The 17,815-nt window shown below is 53.5% G+C and overlaps 8 protein-coding genes and 1 pseudogene across 9 annotated transcripts, besides 1 other annotated feature; 3 read left to right on the forward strand and 6 right to left on the reverse strand.

Moving 5' to 3' along the window:
- Positions 1-318: 318 nt before the first annotated feature.
- On the reverse strand, positions 319-1,590 carry NCS57_00576400 (uncharacterized protein; the record flags this gene model as incomplete). The annotated part of the gene is made up of 3 exons (XM_053055674.1): positions 319-713; positions 764-1,404; positions 1,457-1,590. The coding sequence occupies 3 exons, from the start codon at positions 1,588-1,590 to the stop codon at positions 319-321; spliced, it is 1,170 nt and encodes a 389-aa protein (XP_052914629.1).
- A 565-nt stretch (positions 1,591-2,155) lies between these two features.
- NCS57_00576500 (uncharacterized protein) lies at positions 2,156-4,134 on the reverse strand (the record flags this gene model as incomplete). The annotated part of the gene is made up of 4 exons (XM_053055675.1): positions 2,156-2,238; positions 2,289-3,550; positions 3,735-3,951; positions 3,999-4,134. 4 exons carry the CDS (start codon positions 4,132-4,134, stop codon positions 2,156-2,158), a joined length of 1,698 nt encoding a protein of 565 aa, XP_052914630.1.
- Positions 4,135-5,291: 1,157 nt separating this feature from the next.
- NCS57_00576600 (uncharacterized protein) lies at positions 5,292-6,392 on the forward strand (the record flags this gene model as incomplete). The annotated part of the gene is made up of 5 exons (XM_053055676.1): positions 5,292-5,576; positions 5,649-5,814; positions 5,867-5,953; positions 6,043-6,135; positions 6,235-6,392. Exons 1-5 carry the CDS (start codon positions 5,301-5,303, stop codon positions 6,390-6,392), a joined length of 780 nt encoding a protein of 259 aa, XP_052914631.1. The 5' UTR covers positions 5,292-5,300.
- A 50-nt stretch (positions 6,393-6,442) lies between these two features.
- On the reverse strand, positions 6,443-8,907 carry NCS57_00576700 (ubiquitin-activating enzyme E1-like protein; the record flags this gene model as incomplete). The annotated part of the gene is made up of 7 exons (XM_053055677.1): positions 6,443-6,707; positions 6,756-6,840; positions 6,892-7,743; positions 7,791-7,852; positions 7,900-8,261; positions 8,320-8,490; positions 8,680-8,907. 7 exons carry the CDS (start codon positions 8,905-8,907, stop codon positions 6,443-6,445), a joined length of 2,025 nt encoding a protein of 674 aa, XP_052914632.1.
- A 686-nt stretch (positions 8,908-9,593) lies between these two features.
- Positions 9,594-10,973, forward strand: NCS57_00576800 (annotated as a pseudogene). The gene is made up of 4 exons: positions 9,594-10,128; positions 10,186-10,340; positions 10,393-10,750; positions 10,801-10,973.
- Positions 9,594-10,973: a sequence feature.
- A 220-nt stretch (positions 10,974-11,193) lies between these two features.
- On the reverse strand, positions 11,194-11,879 carry NCS57_00576900 (uncharacterized protein; the record flags this gene model as incomplete). Its single annotated transcript, XM_053055678.1, has 2 exons — positions 11,194-11,361; positions 11,412-11,879. 2 exons carry the CDS (start codon positions 11,877-11,879, stop codon positions 11,194-11,196), a joined length of 636 nt encoding a protein of 211 aa, XP_052914633.1.
- Positions 11,880-12,267: 388 nt separating this feature from the next.
- On the reverse strand, positions 12,268-13,393 carry NCS57_00577000 (uncharacterized protein; the record flags this gene model as incomplete). Its single annotated transcript, XM_053055679.1, has 4 exons — positions 12,268-12,638; positions 12,688-13,233; positions 13,298-13,334; positions 13,391-13,393. 4 exons carry the CDS (start codon positions 13,391-13,393, stop codon positions 12,268-12,270), a joined length of 957 nt encoding a protein of 318 aa, XP_052914634.1.
- Positions 13,394-13,883: 490 nt separating this feature from the next.
- NCS57_00577100 (uncharacterized protein) lies at positions 13,884-14,307 on the reverse strand (the record flags this gene model as incomplete). Its single annotated transcript, XM_053055680.1, has 2 exons — positions 13,884-13,933; positions 13,998-14,307. The coding sequence occupies 2 exons, from the start codon at positions 14,305-14,307 to the stop codon at positions 13,884-13,886; spliced, it is 360 nt and encodes a 119-aa protein (XP_052914635.1).
- A 697-nt stretch (positions 14,308-15,004) lies between these two features.
- NCS57_00577200 (uncharacterized protein) lies at positions 15,005-16,201 on the forward strand (the record flags this gene model as incomplete). Its single annotated transcript, XM_053055681.1, has 3 exons — positions 15,005-15,125; positions 15,251-15,813; positions 15,869-16,201. 3 exons carry the CDS (start codon positions 15,005-15,007, stop codon positions 16,199-16,201), a joined length of 1,017 nt encoding a protein of 338 aa, XP_052914636.1.
- Between the last annotated feature and the right edge of the window lie 1,614 nt (positions 16,202-17,815).

The following is a 17,815-nucleotide window of genomic DNA, read 5'->3' on the forward strand; positions in this document are numbered from 1 at the left end:
GCCCGTCATGGCGTCTAACTAGTACCCAAGAGACATGGATTAGACATGATGAGTTGATTGGGTTCGAATGGTATCATGGTTGTTTCTTTTTTATTCTGTCTCATTATCTTGAATGACGCCTCCGTCCAAATGTTGGTATCTGTATCCCTCTACAGTCTTGATAGCAACTCCACCTTCTGAATGGATATCTTGCGTCTTCATCTCCCCTCTAATTTCTCTAAGACTCGGTTTCATATCCGTCTTTGTCCTAATATGCAGAGTCGGCCGCTAGCTCTTCATCTTGCGCCGTTCTCGTCAAGGCACTCTCCGTGATCCCGCTCATCGGCTCATCAACTCGACTCCGCTACGGACAACACCAACAACCGCACCCGTCTGGATGGCCTCGCTACTTCCACCGGCCACTCTATGCTCGATGTCGGCCAGACCATCCAGCCATGTGATCATCACCTCTGGGCTTACTTCAAGCTTTGTCAGCTCTTCAGACAGCGCGGTGATGATGTCAGCCAGCGCGAGACCCAGCGACACCTTGAGAGAGTTGATGGTGGTCAGACAGCTTGTCACATCTGATGTGTTAAGCAGCGTCGACAGGATCTCCTTGATGGCGTCTGGAGGTGGCGCTGCGATGCAGTTGTAGATTGTTTCTGTTGTGATGTTGTCCCGCTTAATCTCACTATCAGGGATCTTAGGAGCATCCTTTGGTCGTAGCGGCGTACCTGTCCTCGTGTTAGCAGCTGCAAAAGAAAAACCACATTATGGCACTCACTTGACGCATGGCAAGCTTGTAGCACGTTCAATGCCCGTCGCATGTCGCCCTTGCTCAGCTTCACCAGCGCATCCACCGCCTCGCCGCCAATCTTGACATGCTCCTCCTCCACCACCTTGTCTACCAGCACCCGAATGTCCGCCTCCTTGAGAGGGCTGAAGCGGAAGCGCGTGCAGCGACTCAGCAGAGCAGGGCTCAGCTTGTGGGCATAGTTGGCGATGATGCAGAACCGCGTGTTGACCGTGTACTTTTCCATGATACGTCGCAGAGCCATCTGGGCCGTACTCGTCATGGCGTCGGCCTCATCCAGGACGATGAGCTTAAACCCAGCGCCCGCGCGGGCTGACGCTCCCCCAAGGGAGAAGATCTGCTTGGTACTGGCAAAAGTCTTGATCTGCTCACGCACCACATCGATACCACGATCATCCGAGGCGTTAAGCTCGAGCACCATCTGGCGCATGTTTGCAGCGCCATAGATGCGGCGCGCGAGGGCGAGGATGGTGGATGTCTTGCCGGTGCCTGGAGGGCCGTAGAGGAGGAGGTGGGGGAGGCGGTTGGTGTCGACAAACTTGTTGATTGTGGCCAGGATGTCGTGATGGCCCGAGACATCTTCGAGGGTGTTTGGGCGGTACTTTTCAACCCTTTGATGCGATCAGTCAGAGTCCTTCAAAGATAGCCAGCTTGCAGACTCACCAAGGCAAGCTATCCTCAGCCTCTACGGGCAGATTGGCAGCGCTCCGCTTGCCCTTTGATGTCTCGGCTGAAAAGACAACGTCCTTGGAAGGGGCAGGGACATCAACGTCCATCTCATCCTCAAAGTCCGACATGTTGATGCTGTGAATTGACCGTCGTCGCTCGAATCCGTTGCTGGGGGTGATTTTTTGGTGTTTTAGCTGAGTGCACTGAGGTCATGGAAAGTGGCTGCAGACGCGACCCGTGCTGCGCTGGAACGCGTCTAGGCGTGTCGGTCTATTAAAACCCCTGTAAGGTTACCCGACCAATCACCAGCCGCCATTTCTTACCCATGAACCAGACCGACAACTTGATATCATCATCCATTCATGGACTCTGCATCAGACTCATTCTCTTTAGGTAGCTCAGCTTCAGTAACAGATATCATTCGCTCGCAATCCGGTCGGCCTATTCATAACCAAGACGTACATGCATCAAGTTGGCAATCCAGTCATACACTAGCAACTCTACCTCTACAACTACACCCCCCCGAAAGTGCTCCTTTGACCTAAATACCCAATTGACCGTTCCAGCGCCAGTCATTCATCGCCTGCCCTATATATGTTCATTAGAAGAAGAAGAAGAATATCTAGATAGATTATATCCCAGACACCGCCATAATAGCCAACAGCAGTGTCCAATCTCGTCTCGTCTCATCACTCATTTCACGCTCCGTTGATTTGTGCCCAAGCCAACGAGCTCAAACATTATGGGGATTATAGCCACCGCAAACCAGGCAATACCTAGACAAGGGTTAGTACTTGCAACAGCCAAGGTTTCGAAAACGGCTCACCTGTATAGACGACGAGCTTTGTCACAACCTCGACATCGTATCGCACACGCGGCTTGACCAGTTGCGAAAACACCTCCTTCTCTCCCAATCCATCATCCGAACCCGTCACGACAATCTCGATCGGATCCGGATCTTCAGTCATAGGTGATGCTACGACCTCGCCATTGCCCATCAGCTTCTCATACTCGGTAATGCGAGGCGGCTGGGAGCCCGACGCCACACCCTTGCCGGAGTGGTCCTCATGAACACTCTGAAGCTCGAGGTTGCTCGACTTGGTCTTCAGACTGTGCTGGCTGCTGACGCTCTCACGTCGCTTGCGCTCCCTATACGCCAACGTCTCGTATGCATCGGCAGCACTCTGCGGTCCGATAGAAACCGAGCGGCCTCGAGTCGTGGGATTTCGGATACTCTCGACCATGCGCGGGAAGTCTGATGGCGACGGGAAAAGAGTGTCCATGCGAGCGCCGGGAGGGACAGTCTTGTACTTGCTGGCAGGGGTGAAGAATCGTCGAGGCATGTTCATACCGACCTGCTCAAAGATTCGGAACGCATGGGGCAGAAGCTTGAGCAGCAGAGGCTTCATCGTCTCACGCCATGCAAAAATGATAAGAACGCCAACGACAATTCTCGCCACATTCATTCCCCAGCCCAGGTGCGTAATATCCACGGTTCCTCCGCCATGCGCATGGGTCTCCCAGGGATCAAGCGCAATCTTGCCATACGTCCATGTACCAAACTCCAGACCAATAACGACACCCGCAAAGGCGACGCTGTCGTCAAAACACGGGCAATCATCCGCAGGTTCGGGGTGGATGCGCACAAGAATCAGGATAATGATGCCAGCCACCAGAGGCGCAACCCAGGAGCTCGAGTGCATATACTCGTCCAACGGGGGGCCGTAATAGAATTCAAGCAGAGATATGCCGGCGCCCATGATGGAGCCGACTATGACGTCGAGAAAGCCATGCATGCCACAGTACAGGCGCCCAAACACAATCGACACTGCATAAAAGTACGCGAGGAATTCGAGAGCGAATTTCGTGGTAGCAGGGAGGTTGTTTTCGGGGCTGTGCAATATCAAGAGGGCGTAGACGGCGACTGAGACGGCATTGGCGCTGTGAGTCGAAGGGAAACCGTATTCGAGAGCTGCAGAGCCAGACATGGTAATTCGATGCAGGGGCGGCGAGAGAGGGCGTGGGAGCGAGTAAAAGTCCTTGATGAAGCCAGTCCAGAAGACACCGAGGGCCAGGATGTGGACGAGTCTGTACAAGTCTGTCAGCCACACGGCTCGTTCAACGGCGGGCTCTACAACGTCGATCGCGGGCGGCAGGCCAGAGTCTAATCGCAGTCGCAATTACACCCAAGTCCACCACCAACTGGAGGTCGCATCGAAGTGCGGCGCAGCGCAGAGGGGGGAAACTCGAGATGAGGTGATGGATGACCTACCCCTTGCCAAAGGCAGCATATCCGCACCAGAAGCAGATGGGCAATCCAATCATGAAGAAGGTGTGCGTTCCAAGGTTCGCGGTGATAGCAAAGTAACTATCGAGGGCCGGAGTTCGCATCTTCTCCTGCATCCAGGCGAGGTAGGGCGTCTCCCAGCGGATCAGGGGGAGGGCCTGCTGGCGCAGAGTGTACCGCCATTTTGGCAGGGCGCGCTTGTCTGGGGCGGGTCAGTACAGGACACTTCAGGTGTCTGGCCAGACAAACAGTGATCGAGGCTCCTCAATCCGGCGTCGGGAACGTCGTCGTCTTTGGGCGTCGCAGGCGGGCTTGTCGTGGTGGTTATTGTTGCGGTGGCCGTAGCGCCGAGCGGCGGCGGGGCATCGCGTCGCGGGTCGCTCATGGTTCAGTTGTCGAGGCGAGGCGAGCGACGGGAGCGAGCGAGCAAGCGGGAGGGAGGGGAGGGGAGGGGAGACGTCAATGGCGAGGGGGGTTGAAGAGGGCCGCGGGACGAGCTCGAGGAGGAGGAAACATTGAAGGACAGGCCAAAGCTGGAAGGGTTTAGGGGACGGGACGATGCTGGAGCACGTGGGGGAACAAGGCCTTAATGGACAAGCGCCCTGCCGTGGATGGAAGCCCAGTGATGGTAGGATCCTTGGTGGAAGCACAACCGGAGGGAGTTTAGAGTGGAGTTTTTTTAAGTGACGAAGGATGGAGGTAAGGCAGGTCGACGTAGACGTCTGTAATTAAGGTCCATCAAGGATGGAGGTAAGCACAATTCAAGCGTCCAGTGACGGCTCAGCCATTGTGGATAATATCCGTACCTAGGTAGGTATGGAACAAAGAGCCGCAGTTCTTCTCATTAGGGCACTCCGTAAAAGCCGTTGCGATTGTCGTCAACCTTTGACTCGCTCGCTCCCACAAAAACCCAAAACGACACCTTGTCCAGCTTCCCCCATTCAGCATCAACAGCCGAAGCAGGGAACGGACTTTGACGGGCACAAAACCCTTGTCTGTTATGGGGGTGCCCCCCCTGGGCCATGGAAATTGAAATCATGGAGGCCGAGGGTGAGCAAAGACCAATTAAGCCCTTGCAAGCTTTCTAACGCACAGAGGCACTGCTAAAGCGTACCTGTCAAGTAACAACCCATAGGCGCAATTACGCTGCTGGGCCGCTGAGGATAACCCGTCATGACATGTGTTCATCCAGGAACCGACAGCTTGGCGAGGGCTCCGAGACCATGCCACAATGACATTCCACCAGCCCTATTGGGGCATTGAGGCATATATGGACCCAGCTCATGAACACCGACGGCAGCTTTGGAGCTATTGCTGCAGTGATATTGTCAAAAAGTAAACAACCTAAAGCTTCGCGTCGTGTTGAATGTATTGTAGCTGTAGTAAACGACAAGTGCGTCTAGCTGGGCGTGGCGCAAAATCATCACTCCGCCCAGCTACGTAGTAACAAACCTCCACCCAAACCCATCACCCACCAACCTCTCGTCACTGATACATATCACTCCCAATCACGCGCCCATCACGCGCCCCATCACGAGTTCCTCCTCTCCAATGGCTCTTCCCCTGGCCGGAAAACACTGCGCCGTCGTCGGGGCCACCGGCCTCATTGGCTCCCGGATCGCCGCCGCCTTTGCTTCCCGCGGCGCCGTCCTCTCCCTGCTCGGCCGCTCCGTCCTCGACGCCCAGCCCCGGCTCGAGCCGCTGCTTACCCCGTACGCCCCGGGCGATGGCGGTGAGGCCAGCAGCAGCCCTTTGAGGCACCGATTTATTCGTCTTGATGTAGCTAAGCGGGATACCATCAAGGGTGTGTTTGGCGGTCGTGATCATGTAAGTCGTCATGAGCCAAGATGCCCACCTGCCAACCACCACTAACAATGTGGTCCCTTTACGCTCACATAGACACAAGATGATGCGGTAGGCCCTGTAGATATTCTCGTCAACTGTGCTGGCATCAGCCAAACCTCATTTCTAAAGAGGACCTCAGACGAGGAGCTTAGTGACATTATCGATACAAACCTGATGGCCACAATGCTCGTCTGCAAGCATGCCAAAATCCGTCCTCACGGTAAATCTCTCCAGTCTCAGGCGTGTTCTTTAACCTTAACTCACATGCGTAGGGTGCATCATCAACGTCTCGAGTCTCATGGCCACAAAAGGCGGATCCGGTGCCACAGCATACGCTGCCTCAAAGGCCGGCGTCGTTGGTAAGTGCTTCACATCCCTTGATTTATCTCACAGCATACCCGACTATTGTACATTCCAAAAATAAAACGCTCACTTCGCGTCCTCGCAGGCTTCACCCGTGCCCTTTGCCGTGAGCTTGGTCCTCGCTCCATCCGCGTAAACGCTCTGCTTCCCGGTTGGGTAGCCAGTCCCATGTGGGATCGTAAGTCTTTTTCCTTTCCTGCCCCGTCCTACCCAATCCTCCAGGCGCCAAATCGCCAATCGCAGAGAGGTCAGTGCTAATGTACAACACGTCATTTAGACCTCAAGCCAGAATTACAGGCCGCCTTCCTCAAAGACACCCCGTTGGGTCGTGTGGGCGCTCCTGAGGAAGTGGCCGAAGCCGCCGTCTTCCTAGCCTCCAACGCCTTTGCCAACAACTGCGTCCTAAACCTCGATGGCGGTTTAAGTGCTGCGTGACAAGGCGGTATCCAGGAATACTAATATCGCCAACTCGGATCATAAATCCATCAGTCATCAATGACGATCGCGCCGCCAGTTTCTTCCACGTCCACTACCTCGGGCCCTGATTCGACGAGCTTGGCCTTTTTCAGGGGCTGGCCACTGTCCTCAGCAAGCGGACGCTTGACGCCCTTGGGTTCAACTGACACGGCTTTTCCATTAAGCTCGCCGTTCCCATTCGCCTCAGCGGGCTGGGCCTTCTTCGGTTTTCGCGGGATTTGGGGTTTCTCCGTAAACGTGGCCTCGACGGGCTTCTTGTCCGCCTCAAAGGTCCTGCGATATGTGAGCCTCATGCGGAACTTGATGTGAGAGTTGGCTTACCCTTCTTGAATGTTGATCACCACATTCACAAACGTGTCGTCGTCGTCCTGGTCAATCACAGTCAAGAAGCTATCCTTTTTTATACCTGCCTTACTGTTAGTCCTTTCCATAGTGAACAGGAATTTGACTGCCATACCAAGATCGCTCAGCTTCTTTGGAAGATTCTCGTCGTCACCATCTTCGAAGCACTCCACCAAAGTCCCCACGTCATTGTTGACAACAAACTCCTTGCCCTCGTAGCCTAGCTTGGCCTTGACAATGTCGTCGACAATGTCCTTGAGCGTCGCCCGAGAAAGATCCACGACAACGCTGGTAAAGTACACGCTACACACTGGACACTCGGGGTTCGGCTCTCGGGACCTGTCAGGGGCCAACAGACGAGCTGGTGCAAATGGTGTCAGGAAGACCTCCTTGGACTGCGCATATTCTCCCTTCAAGACCTTGAAAGATTGGAGGACGCAAAGTCCAGCGACAATCGCATTTGTTGTCGCAATTGCAGGGATAATGTTGCCAGCCATCTGCTTAGTGTCGAACCGAGATTTCCTATCGATTCCGAAAATTGTTGATCGAATGTTGGCGCTTGCGGCGACAAAGTCGAGAGTGTCAATGTCATCCTTGTCGAACGTGATGATGGGGTCGGAATCCTCAGGGGACTTGTTCTTCTTGAGCTCCAGGATTCGCTTGCTTAGCCGATCAAGACTGTCGTTGAAAACCACAAGGCTTTCCTCCAGAGACCAAATTCGCTGGTCATCGTTGAGGACGGTGTCCTTGTTGGCGATGGCGTCACCAGCTTGGGCGAGGACGGCCTCGTACTTGAGAGCCTCGGGGGCTCGTCGTGAGCTCCACATACCCTCGACAGAGCGTAGTCGTTCAATGTCCGCGTTGAAAACCTTGTCGAACAGCATCTGGGAAAACTCAGGGGTGCCCACAGCATCTCGGATCTTCTTGAGAGCCTCTGACTCCTTCTTCAACTCCTCGATCTCCTTTGCTGTTTCTGGTCAATGCCTGTTCTGGCCTGGAAATTTTTAAACCTACCATTATCGGCGTCTGCTGAGTGATCAAAAGCTGCTTGATCTTCGCTGGTACCGAATATTTCGCTATCATCTCGTTAGCGAACGCTCCTATCTGACCTTGTCATACACACTTGAGAAGATAGCTCTTCCCCCAAACGATGCAGTGAATGGGTTGACTAGGAGTGCTCCGGATGGTGCACACGGGGAAGGATTTGGGTGCTTCCTTGGGTGTGCAGTCGTAGCACGCAGTAACGCCCTTCTTGATGACTTGAACCTGGCCATTGAAACCGGTGGTGCCACTCTCAATGAGAGGGACATCGGCAGCCAGGCACATCTTGTTCACATGTCTCCGAGCCTCAAGGTTGTCCAGAGCATTGAAGGCAATGCGAAATTGACGGAACCATGCGACAGTAAACTCGTCATCCTTGATGTTTCCATGGTGGGCGACAATCTTGACGTTGGGGTTGAATCGTTGCGCAGCCTCTTTGGCGACCTGCATTTCGGTTAGCGGACCCGGTATCATGGCGTGTGTCGCGGGCAGGAGGACGCACCAGGGCCTTGGACTTCTTGATGTGCTCGTGGCGGAAGAGGAATTGCCGGTTCAGGTTGGAGAGGTCGATGGTGTCAAGGTCGACGATGTGAATTTCGCCGAAGCCGGTAAGCACAAGGTTCTTGAGTAGCTCGCAGCCGATGCCACCAGCTCCCACCATGAGCACGCGAGCCTGCGCAAACATTGTTAGTTGATAAAGAATGATGGAGATGAATTAAACACGAGTCGCATATCGCGTGCTGGCACCGAAAATGCTTCGAGCCATGGCTCTCGGAAGGTGGTAGCGCGCTCAAAGTCGATGAGAGCCCGACTTGCTCAAGGCGCAGAAACAGGAACTCGGGATCGGCTGGGGTGGGCATACCTGTTTCACAGAGGTATTCAGAGACGCGCCGAGCGACTGGTGATTGTATCTGTCGCGCGACATGACGGGTGGTCGCCTTTGAGGCACGTTGGTAGTCGTGGAAGCGGCAGCGGGTTGTTGTTGGGGTTGTGTTTGCGGAGGTTGTTGCTGTTGTTGCGTCGCAGAAGTCGGACCTGGAGCTGGAGCCGCAGCCGAAACTTGAGGCGCACTCGTCGCATCCATCGTCATCGTCACCGCTCAGCAGACACAAAGGCCGGGTTGAGGGAGAGCAGCAACACGTTCTGGGGGCTGCGCATACGGTGTAGGACGATGGGGTTCGTGTGCTTTTTTCGTCGAGATTCGCGATCGCTCGAGGTTGGAGATTGGATGTTAGTGGTGAGAGCACGAGCTGAGAGATGAAAGAGCCCACCTCTAGCACCCAGACGCTGCAAGACAAGAGGTACAGAGGATGCGCCGGCCCAATTACGTCGACTGTTGATGGCCGGGGGCCAAGCTCCTTGGGGCCGGTAACAGTGGGCAGACCCGCTTTGATTGGTCACCTCTGGCACTCCACCAAACTTCAAGGGCCTGACTCGGCGACCCGACGACCAGACCTCCACTGTTTGATCCATGAAATAAGTGACGGCGACGGACAGCAAACATGCAGCGCAGGGACGAGCAAACGGGAAGGGGACGGGAAATGTGTGTTACGGAATTTCAGGTCAATTGGTCGTTTCTAGAGGCGTCCAAAGCAAGCAGATTTTCATCTCGTTTCCACGTTTCAGCTAGAGCAGCCTCCCGCCCTCTTGGCAACTAGAGCCCAGTCGCTCAGTGACTTTCAGGAGTAGGTTAGGACTGTGACCGCGGGGTGGCTGCCCGTCGTCGGAGAAAAAAAAGGGATCTCAGTCAAAGAAAGTCCAGACCGATGATTCAGTCAACTACCAACTTCCATTCCACCACATTCACTCCTTGACTCTTCTTTTCCACTCCTTCACTTGAACTTCCCATTCACTGGAATTCATAGAATAGGCCTCCAGTTTTGCCTATTTTCTAGAACCATGTCCGACGACGAGGTTGACACTGAGCTCCTCGAGCTCTTGCGCCAACACCTTCAAGGTAAGGTGACAATCGAGGAAGAGCCCGAGACTGGCGTCCTTGAGAGCGCCGAGTACGTCTACGACTCTTGCATAGATGTTGCTGTCGACATGCGCGCCTCAAAGAAGGCCGCCGAGACCATATACCAGCAGATGCAGCAGAAGAGCTACTCAACTGCAACCTGGTCCGAGCATGAACTCCATCCCAAGGCCAAGGACGAGAGCACCGTCAACTTTATCTTTACCATGGATCTGCTAAACTTTTCTTTCTGGTCTGAACTACCTGAAGATGAGAGGTTTGCAATTGAGTATCGTGGCAAGAGGTGGACTGGGTACTGGAGTCTTGTTGCGGCGCTACAAAGGGCTCTTGATGAAGGTCAGTCGCATTTTGTCATGGCAACTCGTCGGTGTTTCTAACCTAACATCTTCAAAGGTATCCCCATAACGGACCCTTTCTATTGGCAAAATGAGGACGAGTGTACTCTTGAGTCTCTCAAGCACGTCTTTAGGTCGTGCACAGAAGAGGAGATCCCCCTCCTTCAGGAGCGCCTAGACTGTCTTCGGGAGGCCGGTCAAGTTCTCGATCAGGTACCACTATCTCCCTCTTTAGAACGCCCGGAAGCTCTAACATTCTTCCAAGAATTATGGTGGCTCCATTCCAGAGCTCATCTACGCTGCCGATGGTTCCGCAGCACGTCTCGTCAACCTTCTGGCCCAAGACTTTGACTGTTTCCGTGACGAGCACCGCTTCGAGGACGGCAAGATGATTCGCCTCATGAAGCGGGCTCAGATCCTCGTCGCCGACCTCTGGGCCTGCTTCAACGGCGAGTCCTACGGCGAGTTCCGCGACATTGACAAGATCACTATGTTTGCCGACTACCGCATCCCCCAGATCCTCATGACTCTGGGCGCGCTGTACTGCTGTCCTGCGATTGCTGCTGCCATCACGGACAAGAAGATGATAGAGAGCGGATGCTCCTGGGAGTTGCAAATCCGGGGTGAGTTATCTGCAGCACACAGCCAAGGTGCATACACTAACGCATAACAGCATGCAGTATTTGGTGTGTCGAGTTGATTCGACGAGAGATTCTACGCCAACACCCAGACGCCCACGTCAACGCCATCCTAATAGACTTTTTCCTCTATGACAGCATGAAGGAATTAGAAGCTGCCGGCAAGGAACCTATTCCCCATCATCGGACAAGGAGTATATGGTACTAGACCCTAGACAAGGCCGCAAGGCCACCAACCTCTAGATCCTGGGAGTGTCACGGAAAATGGAGTTCGGGTTATAGATTCGTCTCTTCAACGACTTCTTCACCATGATAGAATAAAAGTAGTTCAGGCAAGAGACAAGGCCTCATCGGCAATCCATGACACATTCCCCTAAACGCCATGCTCCCATTCATTCCCCCGTTACCGTAAACGACATGAAAATAGATCAGCTCCCCACCGCAGTGGAGTTGAGAATTTCATCCATATGTGCCCTTTGAACCTTGTTGCCCTTGGTCTCTTCCTTTAGGAGGACGGCAAGGACCTCAATTGGGGGGTTCAGACCAAGACGCTCGGCTCGCTTCCATCGCTTCATGCGAGGAGTGCCGATACAGGGCTATCAATGTTTGTTAGTCAGGCCTCATCGAGAGAACCAAGGTGACTTACTCCGTATTGCGAGCTAACATCAAAATATCGGAGGACCCTTTCGCTTAGCGGTACACCCTGTTGATGCAGCCGGGGAGAGGTCCACTGCTCTTCGATCGTCTTCCAGTACTTCTTGATTTGCGCATCTGTAATCTGCTCCGCGCGCAGTTCGGCCTCGGACTTTTCTGGCTCTGGCACAACCTCTGGCTGCTCCTCCTCCTCGTCCACTTCTATAGGCTCAGGCTCCTCGAGAACAACCTCTTCGGCTTTGGTCTGTTTTGGGGCCTGAGTGGGGTCGATCTTTGTGATGGAAGGCGAGATGATGGACTTCTTGGCACTCTTTGCCACATTCTTTGTCACTCTGCTCGAGAAGCTGGTGAGGGTGGACTGTCCCTTGGCAGGAGGGCCGCGGCTGCGTGCGCCGCCGGCTGATCTTCGAGTTGAGGGCATGCTGGCACTGTTATGTGTAGGTAGACGAGTGATGCTCAATGCTGCAGGTATCGTAGTAATGGTGTAAGTCGGCAATATCCTACTCTCGCAACAGACAGGTCAAGGTGGAGTGATGATGATCTAACCCGCAGGCAGATGTTAAATATGGGGCAATTGATGATAATTCTGTGTATAATCGGGTGCCTTTGATGGTGGGCGCAAGAGGTCAGCGGCCAGGATGGCTATGACGGGGGAGACAGCCTTAATATTGGCGGGGCAACGCGAGATTGATACGACATCACGTGAATCTGCTCGTGCCTAAAGTCTTGAATGATGTTGAACGAAGCTTTCATTGCCGTCCAATAGGACTCATATCTATCACAAGATTGTGTCTTTTATGAACTTGTTACCCACAGTGAAGCAGCGAGTCCTCATAGTATCGCGATAATCAACCACCAGTAGCCTCACGGTAGAAAGACAGGCTCCTGTTGGCGCCCGCTGTGCAAAACATCTCGCTCCTTGTGGTCTTCGGTAGCCACTTGACCGACCACAATGCCTTGTTCGTTTCGCTGTGCGTGGCCACACAAGCCCTGCGCTCGATTGACCATACCTTGGCCTTGCCATCCATGGATCCACTCAGCAGGTACTCGCCAGTGTCGCTCCAGTCAAGGGTCATGATCCATGAAGTGTGACCTGTCAAGTTGGCAGCATGTTCGCCATGCTCCAGGTCGTAGAGTGCGATAATACCAGCATCTCCAGCGGCGGCAAGACGAGTACTGCCTGGTGAGAAGGCAACCGCTCGCACGGGCTTCGCAAGTCCTGATATCCATGTTAATACACCACCATGAGCAAAGAACAGAAGACTTGCCGGAGAGCGAATACAGAATTCTGCCTGTGTTGTTGTTGAAGATGTAGACAGACCCGTCCTGGTGGCCGCTGGCAGTGTATTTGCCATCCCGGCTCAAGTCTACGGACATGCCAAAGCTGCCCGAGCCACCGCTTCCAGTGTCAAACTCCCGGATCTTGGTCTTCTCCTCGCCGGTGATGTCCCAAACGTTGACTCGCCCATCATTGGTTGTCGTCGCAAGATAGGCGCCGTCCTCGCTCAAGGCCAACGCCCAGATCTCGCCAGGCTTCGCTGAAGGGCCTGTGACCTCGCCATCAAGGCTCCATTCACCGGTATCCTTGTTCAGTTGCCAAATCTTCAGCTCACCCCCAAAGCCAGCGCTGGCTGCAACATTTCCGCTGCGCGAGGTGCAAATATGGTGACACCCTAGCTTGTGGGCATCAGGGATGGACTGCTTGAGAGGAATCGAGGGATCAGTAGTATCGTGAATATGCAGCGTCGAAGAGCCACTGGCTGATATGACAGCCTTGGGTGTTGCGGCGATGGAGTAAATGTCCGTGAGGTGGGCTGTGAGTTCTCAGTGACCAGTTCTTTCAAGCCTCTCACCCCGCGGCGGGGAGGTTAAACTTGCCGTTATCCACGGTGTGCGTGGTCAAATATTGTTTCGACTGTAAATGTTAGCTATGAATGAACGAGATACTTTTGCACATGTCTCGAAGCTCACCATCTCTCCCGCGTCAAGCCTTCCCAGCTAAGGATGTGGTTCGCAGGATTGTTGGATGACGTTGTGTATGAATCAAGACTCGAGGGTGAGCTGCGGATGCGAAGCCTTGGTGGGGCATCCAAGAGTCCTCTTCGCAGGGCTGAAGAGACAAACCAAAGAGCCCCAAACAGATCAAACAGCAGATTGGTACACTCCAAGTTGTTTCAAGTAAGAATATTAGTCATTGGATTTCACTTCTATCTAAAAAAAGGTTTGAGCTTTTACCAGCGCCATGGAGAGTAGACTATGTTTGAGCAAGCAAAGTGCTGGGCAGGGCATGTCTATATATCACGAGATTGGGCATAGGTTTGACTCTTCTTTCTTATTTCTTATTTTTATATTCCTACAAAGCTCAAACGAGCCGAAACGCCCATGGTATGCACGATCCCGTAGTGACTATACAGACTCTTGTTACAGTATTGGTAGATCCTCGATAGGCTGTATCCTCTTTCACTTAGACCGACTGATCATTGGGGTAGTCCTGCCTCCAGATGCGCTTCATTTCTGTGTTTTCAGTTAGCACTGCACGCTTGGCTTCTCGTGCAAAAGACAGAGAAGGACATCATACCCTCAAGACAAGTCTGGCATAACCGATGTGTCCGCTTGATCTCGCCACAGCCGGGACATCTGCAAAGACTGTTCACATCCTTCAACGCCTTTCCAGCCAGTTGCCTAGATCTCTTTTTCGAGTGGGAGACCTTGTTCTTTGGCACAGCCCGCAGCACGGATTCCCAGATATCATCGATGGTGGGGAGGTTCAGAGAGACGCCGGGGATCGCAATCGACAGCGAAGGGAAGAGCTTCTGTGTGAATTGGCGGAAGGAAACCCTAGACAGGAGGCTCGGGGAGGAGAGTCGGGGGAGGAGAGCGGCAGCCATCTTGACGGAGAGGAGGAAGCGGAATTCGAGATAGTGGTGATATGTCGGAGTAAAGTCGATTCGGATGGTGGTCGGGGGCGTACACGAGCAAAGTGCGACCTCGAATGCGGCTCCAAGTAAACTTAGCAGTTTCTCGATGCCCAATTGATTGCCTGTTCCGTGACAAGACAATGCGATCCGTCGTTAAGCCCAACCCAAAGTCGCGATGATCAATTTGCACAAGGCTTCGATTCGAATTCCTAGCCTCAAAAGTCTGATGGGGGCTTCTTTCCCCAAAGTGCCGGCGGGCCAATCATGAGCTAGCGAGCGCACAGACGATTTTTGACCAATCAGAAGCTCGAAACGCGGCTTCCCCCTTTCTTTCGGTCCCTGGACCTCCCTGCTCCCTGACACCTCCCTTCTAGCACGGAAATTGTTTGTTTGCTGGTGGCAGGAGCAGCCCAGTGCCCAGTGCCGTGCCCGAAAAGTTCCCCCCTAGCATACATCGTGTCCGACGCCGCCTCTTCTAATCCTCCAAACTTCCAGCTTTCGCTGCATCACCACACGTCACTTTGACCGTGCCAACTGCTCGCGCTCGTGTCCTCCTTGTGCCTCGGTGCTCCAGTCTTTCTTTCTTGGAATAGGCATCGACATTCCCCAAGCTTCAACTCTTAGCGCTTCCTTCACTACTCTCATCGACCAAGTGTCCTCGTTCAAGATGGCTGCTGTTCCTCCCAACACCATCTACCCCCAGAGCCATGTCGGTTTCGACAGCATCACCTCCCAGATCGAGCGCAAGCTCTTGAAGCGTGGTTTCCAGTTCAACGTCATCTGCGTTGGTAAGTCTTGACACCTCACCGTCTCCAATCGCGGCCGTGATCTATACCGCCCATCACCCCATGGTCGGTGATCTGGCAGCGCGTCCTCCTGGATGCTCGTGTGCTAACCTCTGTTCGCATCGCAGGCCAGACTGGTATGGGCAAGTCGACCCTCATCAACACTATCTTCGCGTCCCACCTCATCGACTCCAAGGGTCGCTTCCAGCCCGATGAGCCCATCCGCTCCACCACCGAGATCCAGGCCGTCTCTCACGTTATCGAGGAGAACGGCGTTCGATTGAGACTCAACATTGTCGATACCCCTGGCTACGGCGACCTTGTCAACAACGACCGCTGCTGGGATCCCATCGTCAAGTACATCAAGGATCAGCACTCCGCGTACTTGCGCAAGGAGCTCACTGCACAGCGAGAGCGCTACATCCAGGACACCCGCATTCACTGCTGTCTCTTCTTCATTCAGCCCTCGGGTCACTCCCTCAAGCCCATCGACATTGTCGTTCTGAAGAAGCTTTCGGACGTTGTCAACGTCGTTCCCGTCATTGCCAAGGCCGACTCCCTGACCGTTGAGGAGCGTCAGGAGTTCAAGGAGCGCATCAAGGAGGAGTTTGCTTTCCACAACCTCAAGATGTACCCCTATGACAACGACGAGTTTGACGATGAGGAGCGCGCCCTGAACACCCAGATGAAGGTATGTCTTGCTCCAATGAGACGCGCGCCAGGTAAACAGTTGCTAACTGACACAGGACCTCGTCCCCTTCGCCGTCGTCGGATCCGAGAAGTCGATCATTGTCAACGGCCAGCAGGTCCGTGGCCGCCAGAACCGATGGGGTGTGATCAACGTCGAGGATGAGACTCACTGCGAATTCGTGCACCTGCGAAACTTCCTCCTCCGAACCCACCTCCAGGACCTCATCGAGACCACGTCCCAGATCCACTACGAGACCTTCCGTGCCAAGCAACTGCTGGCCCTGAAGGAGAGCAGCGCACACGGTGGTGCCAGCAGCCGACCCATCAGCCCTGCCGCCGACCGCGAGCTGAGCCGCAACTCGCAACGGATGACGATGAACGGCTACTAGGTCGACGACGTTTGTGCTTAAACTTGTGTTGGCGAGGGAGCAACGGCGTCTCTGGGCAGCTAGATAGCCCGCATTTGTTACGACTCTCGACATATTTCACGGCCTCATGTACAGCAAACCCAAAAAGTAGTTGCTTTGTCGGGGGGTTACGGCGGTCACATATACTGTGATTAACCGACAAAAGGCCTTTTTACATCGTTTCGATGACGTTGACAGGCGAGCACGGGATGAGAGCAGGACACTTGTGGGGCATTTGCTAATGCTTGAGTGCCGACGGAATTGTCGGTTCTAATATGGCTAAGTCTCAGGAGGTGGTTCTGCCGGCTCAGTCCATGTCGAAGCTGTACGCGACATTTTTTTCATTTTCGTTCAGTGTTACCCCGGAGAGCTATCTTGGCCTTTTTTATGTTTTAATCAGACCGGTTACCCCATGCTCTATTATAGAGTTAGTTTCGTTGCCTAGGTACATAGTGTAGTGTATCAATTCCCACTGGAGTTTTTGACATGGATGGCTTATGTCCCGACTGGCGTGAGGAGTGCGTCGAGATTGAATAACGACTATGGAGTAGGACAGTCCCTGTTACCTTGACTTTGGCCCAAACAGGCCGCCTGTTGTGTTAGGTAGGTAGTTCGGTTCACAGCTGAGAGGTGTGCCGCTCTTTGAGATGAGGACCCCGTATGACATGTGTGGTGGTCCTAGATTGTGACGTCGGACATCAGTTTCTAGCTCGTCCTCACAGGTCCCTGTTGACTATGTAGATGATCATCAAAGTTGACTCTACATGATAGTTAATGGTGTTGGTGGTGGGTTGGGATATATAGATATTACTCAGGGCCCAATGACCCGGTACATTGGACGGGAACCAAACAAATGCCCATAGAACACATAATTTGTAGCTTTCCAACGGCATCGATGGCCCCGGTGTGGACTTCTTCGCCTGTGTCGGTCTAGGATCGATGGTATCCGTGATATTCGCCTGGCCTGCTCTTTGGTATAGGGTATGGCTTCGAGAAATGAACCACAACCCATCTTTGGGATCAACGCAGTAGCATGTGCACACAACTTGTGCTATGACTTTCAGATCGCAAGTGGGCTCGTCGTAGTTTCTCTGTCTTTACGACTCATTCACTCTAGATGGTGGCTCTGTGAGTGATGGGCATATGGGCAATGCCGGGAGGTGAGGCTCACAATGAATGGCCAGGCTCGAAATTCAAGAGAGTCACGAGACCGGAACTCACCGACAATGGCATTAATAACCAGTCAAATATGCTACCGAGAGACATGAGCCTAGAAGACGGGATATACACCGCAAATGGTCATTCGCCGAAAACCTCATCAACAGTCTGACGATCCCGGATCTGTTAGAGGGATGCTTCAAGATAAAGAGGGTCAGCCGCAAAGGGCCCTGCATGATCCCTGCAAGAGGTGGTTTCACCTGTCCGAGTTTCATCAATGCGAACAATACTAGCGATATTGAGACGCACACTCTGCATCTTATTTATCCGATACATTTGCGTGGGTGAAAGATAATTAGCCAGTGCTAGAGCAAGTTTTTGAGAGTAAACGCCCCACGATTAAGCGTCCAATAGAACGTGTAGGAGCGGAATCTCGGT

Source organism: Fusarium keratoplasticum, chromosome 4, assembly GCF_025433545.1.
Source record: "Fusarium keratoplasticum isolate Fu6.1 chromosome 4, whole genome shotgun sequence".
In the NCBI taxonomy this organism is placed as follows: Eukaryota; Fungi; Ascomycota; class Sordariomycetes; order Hypocreales; family Nectriaceae; genus Fusarium; species Fusarium keratoplasticum.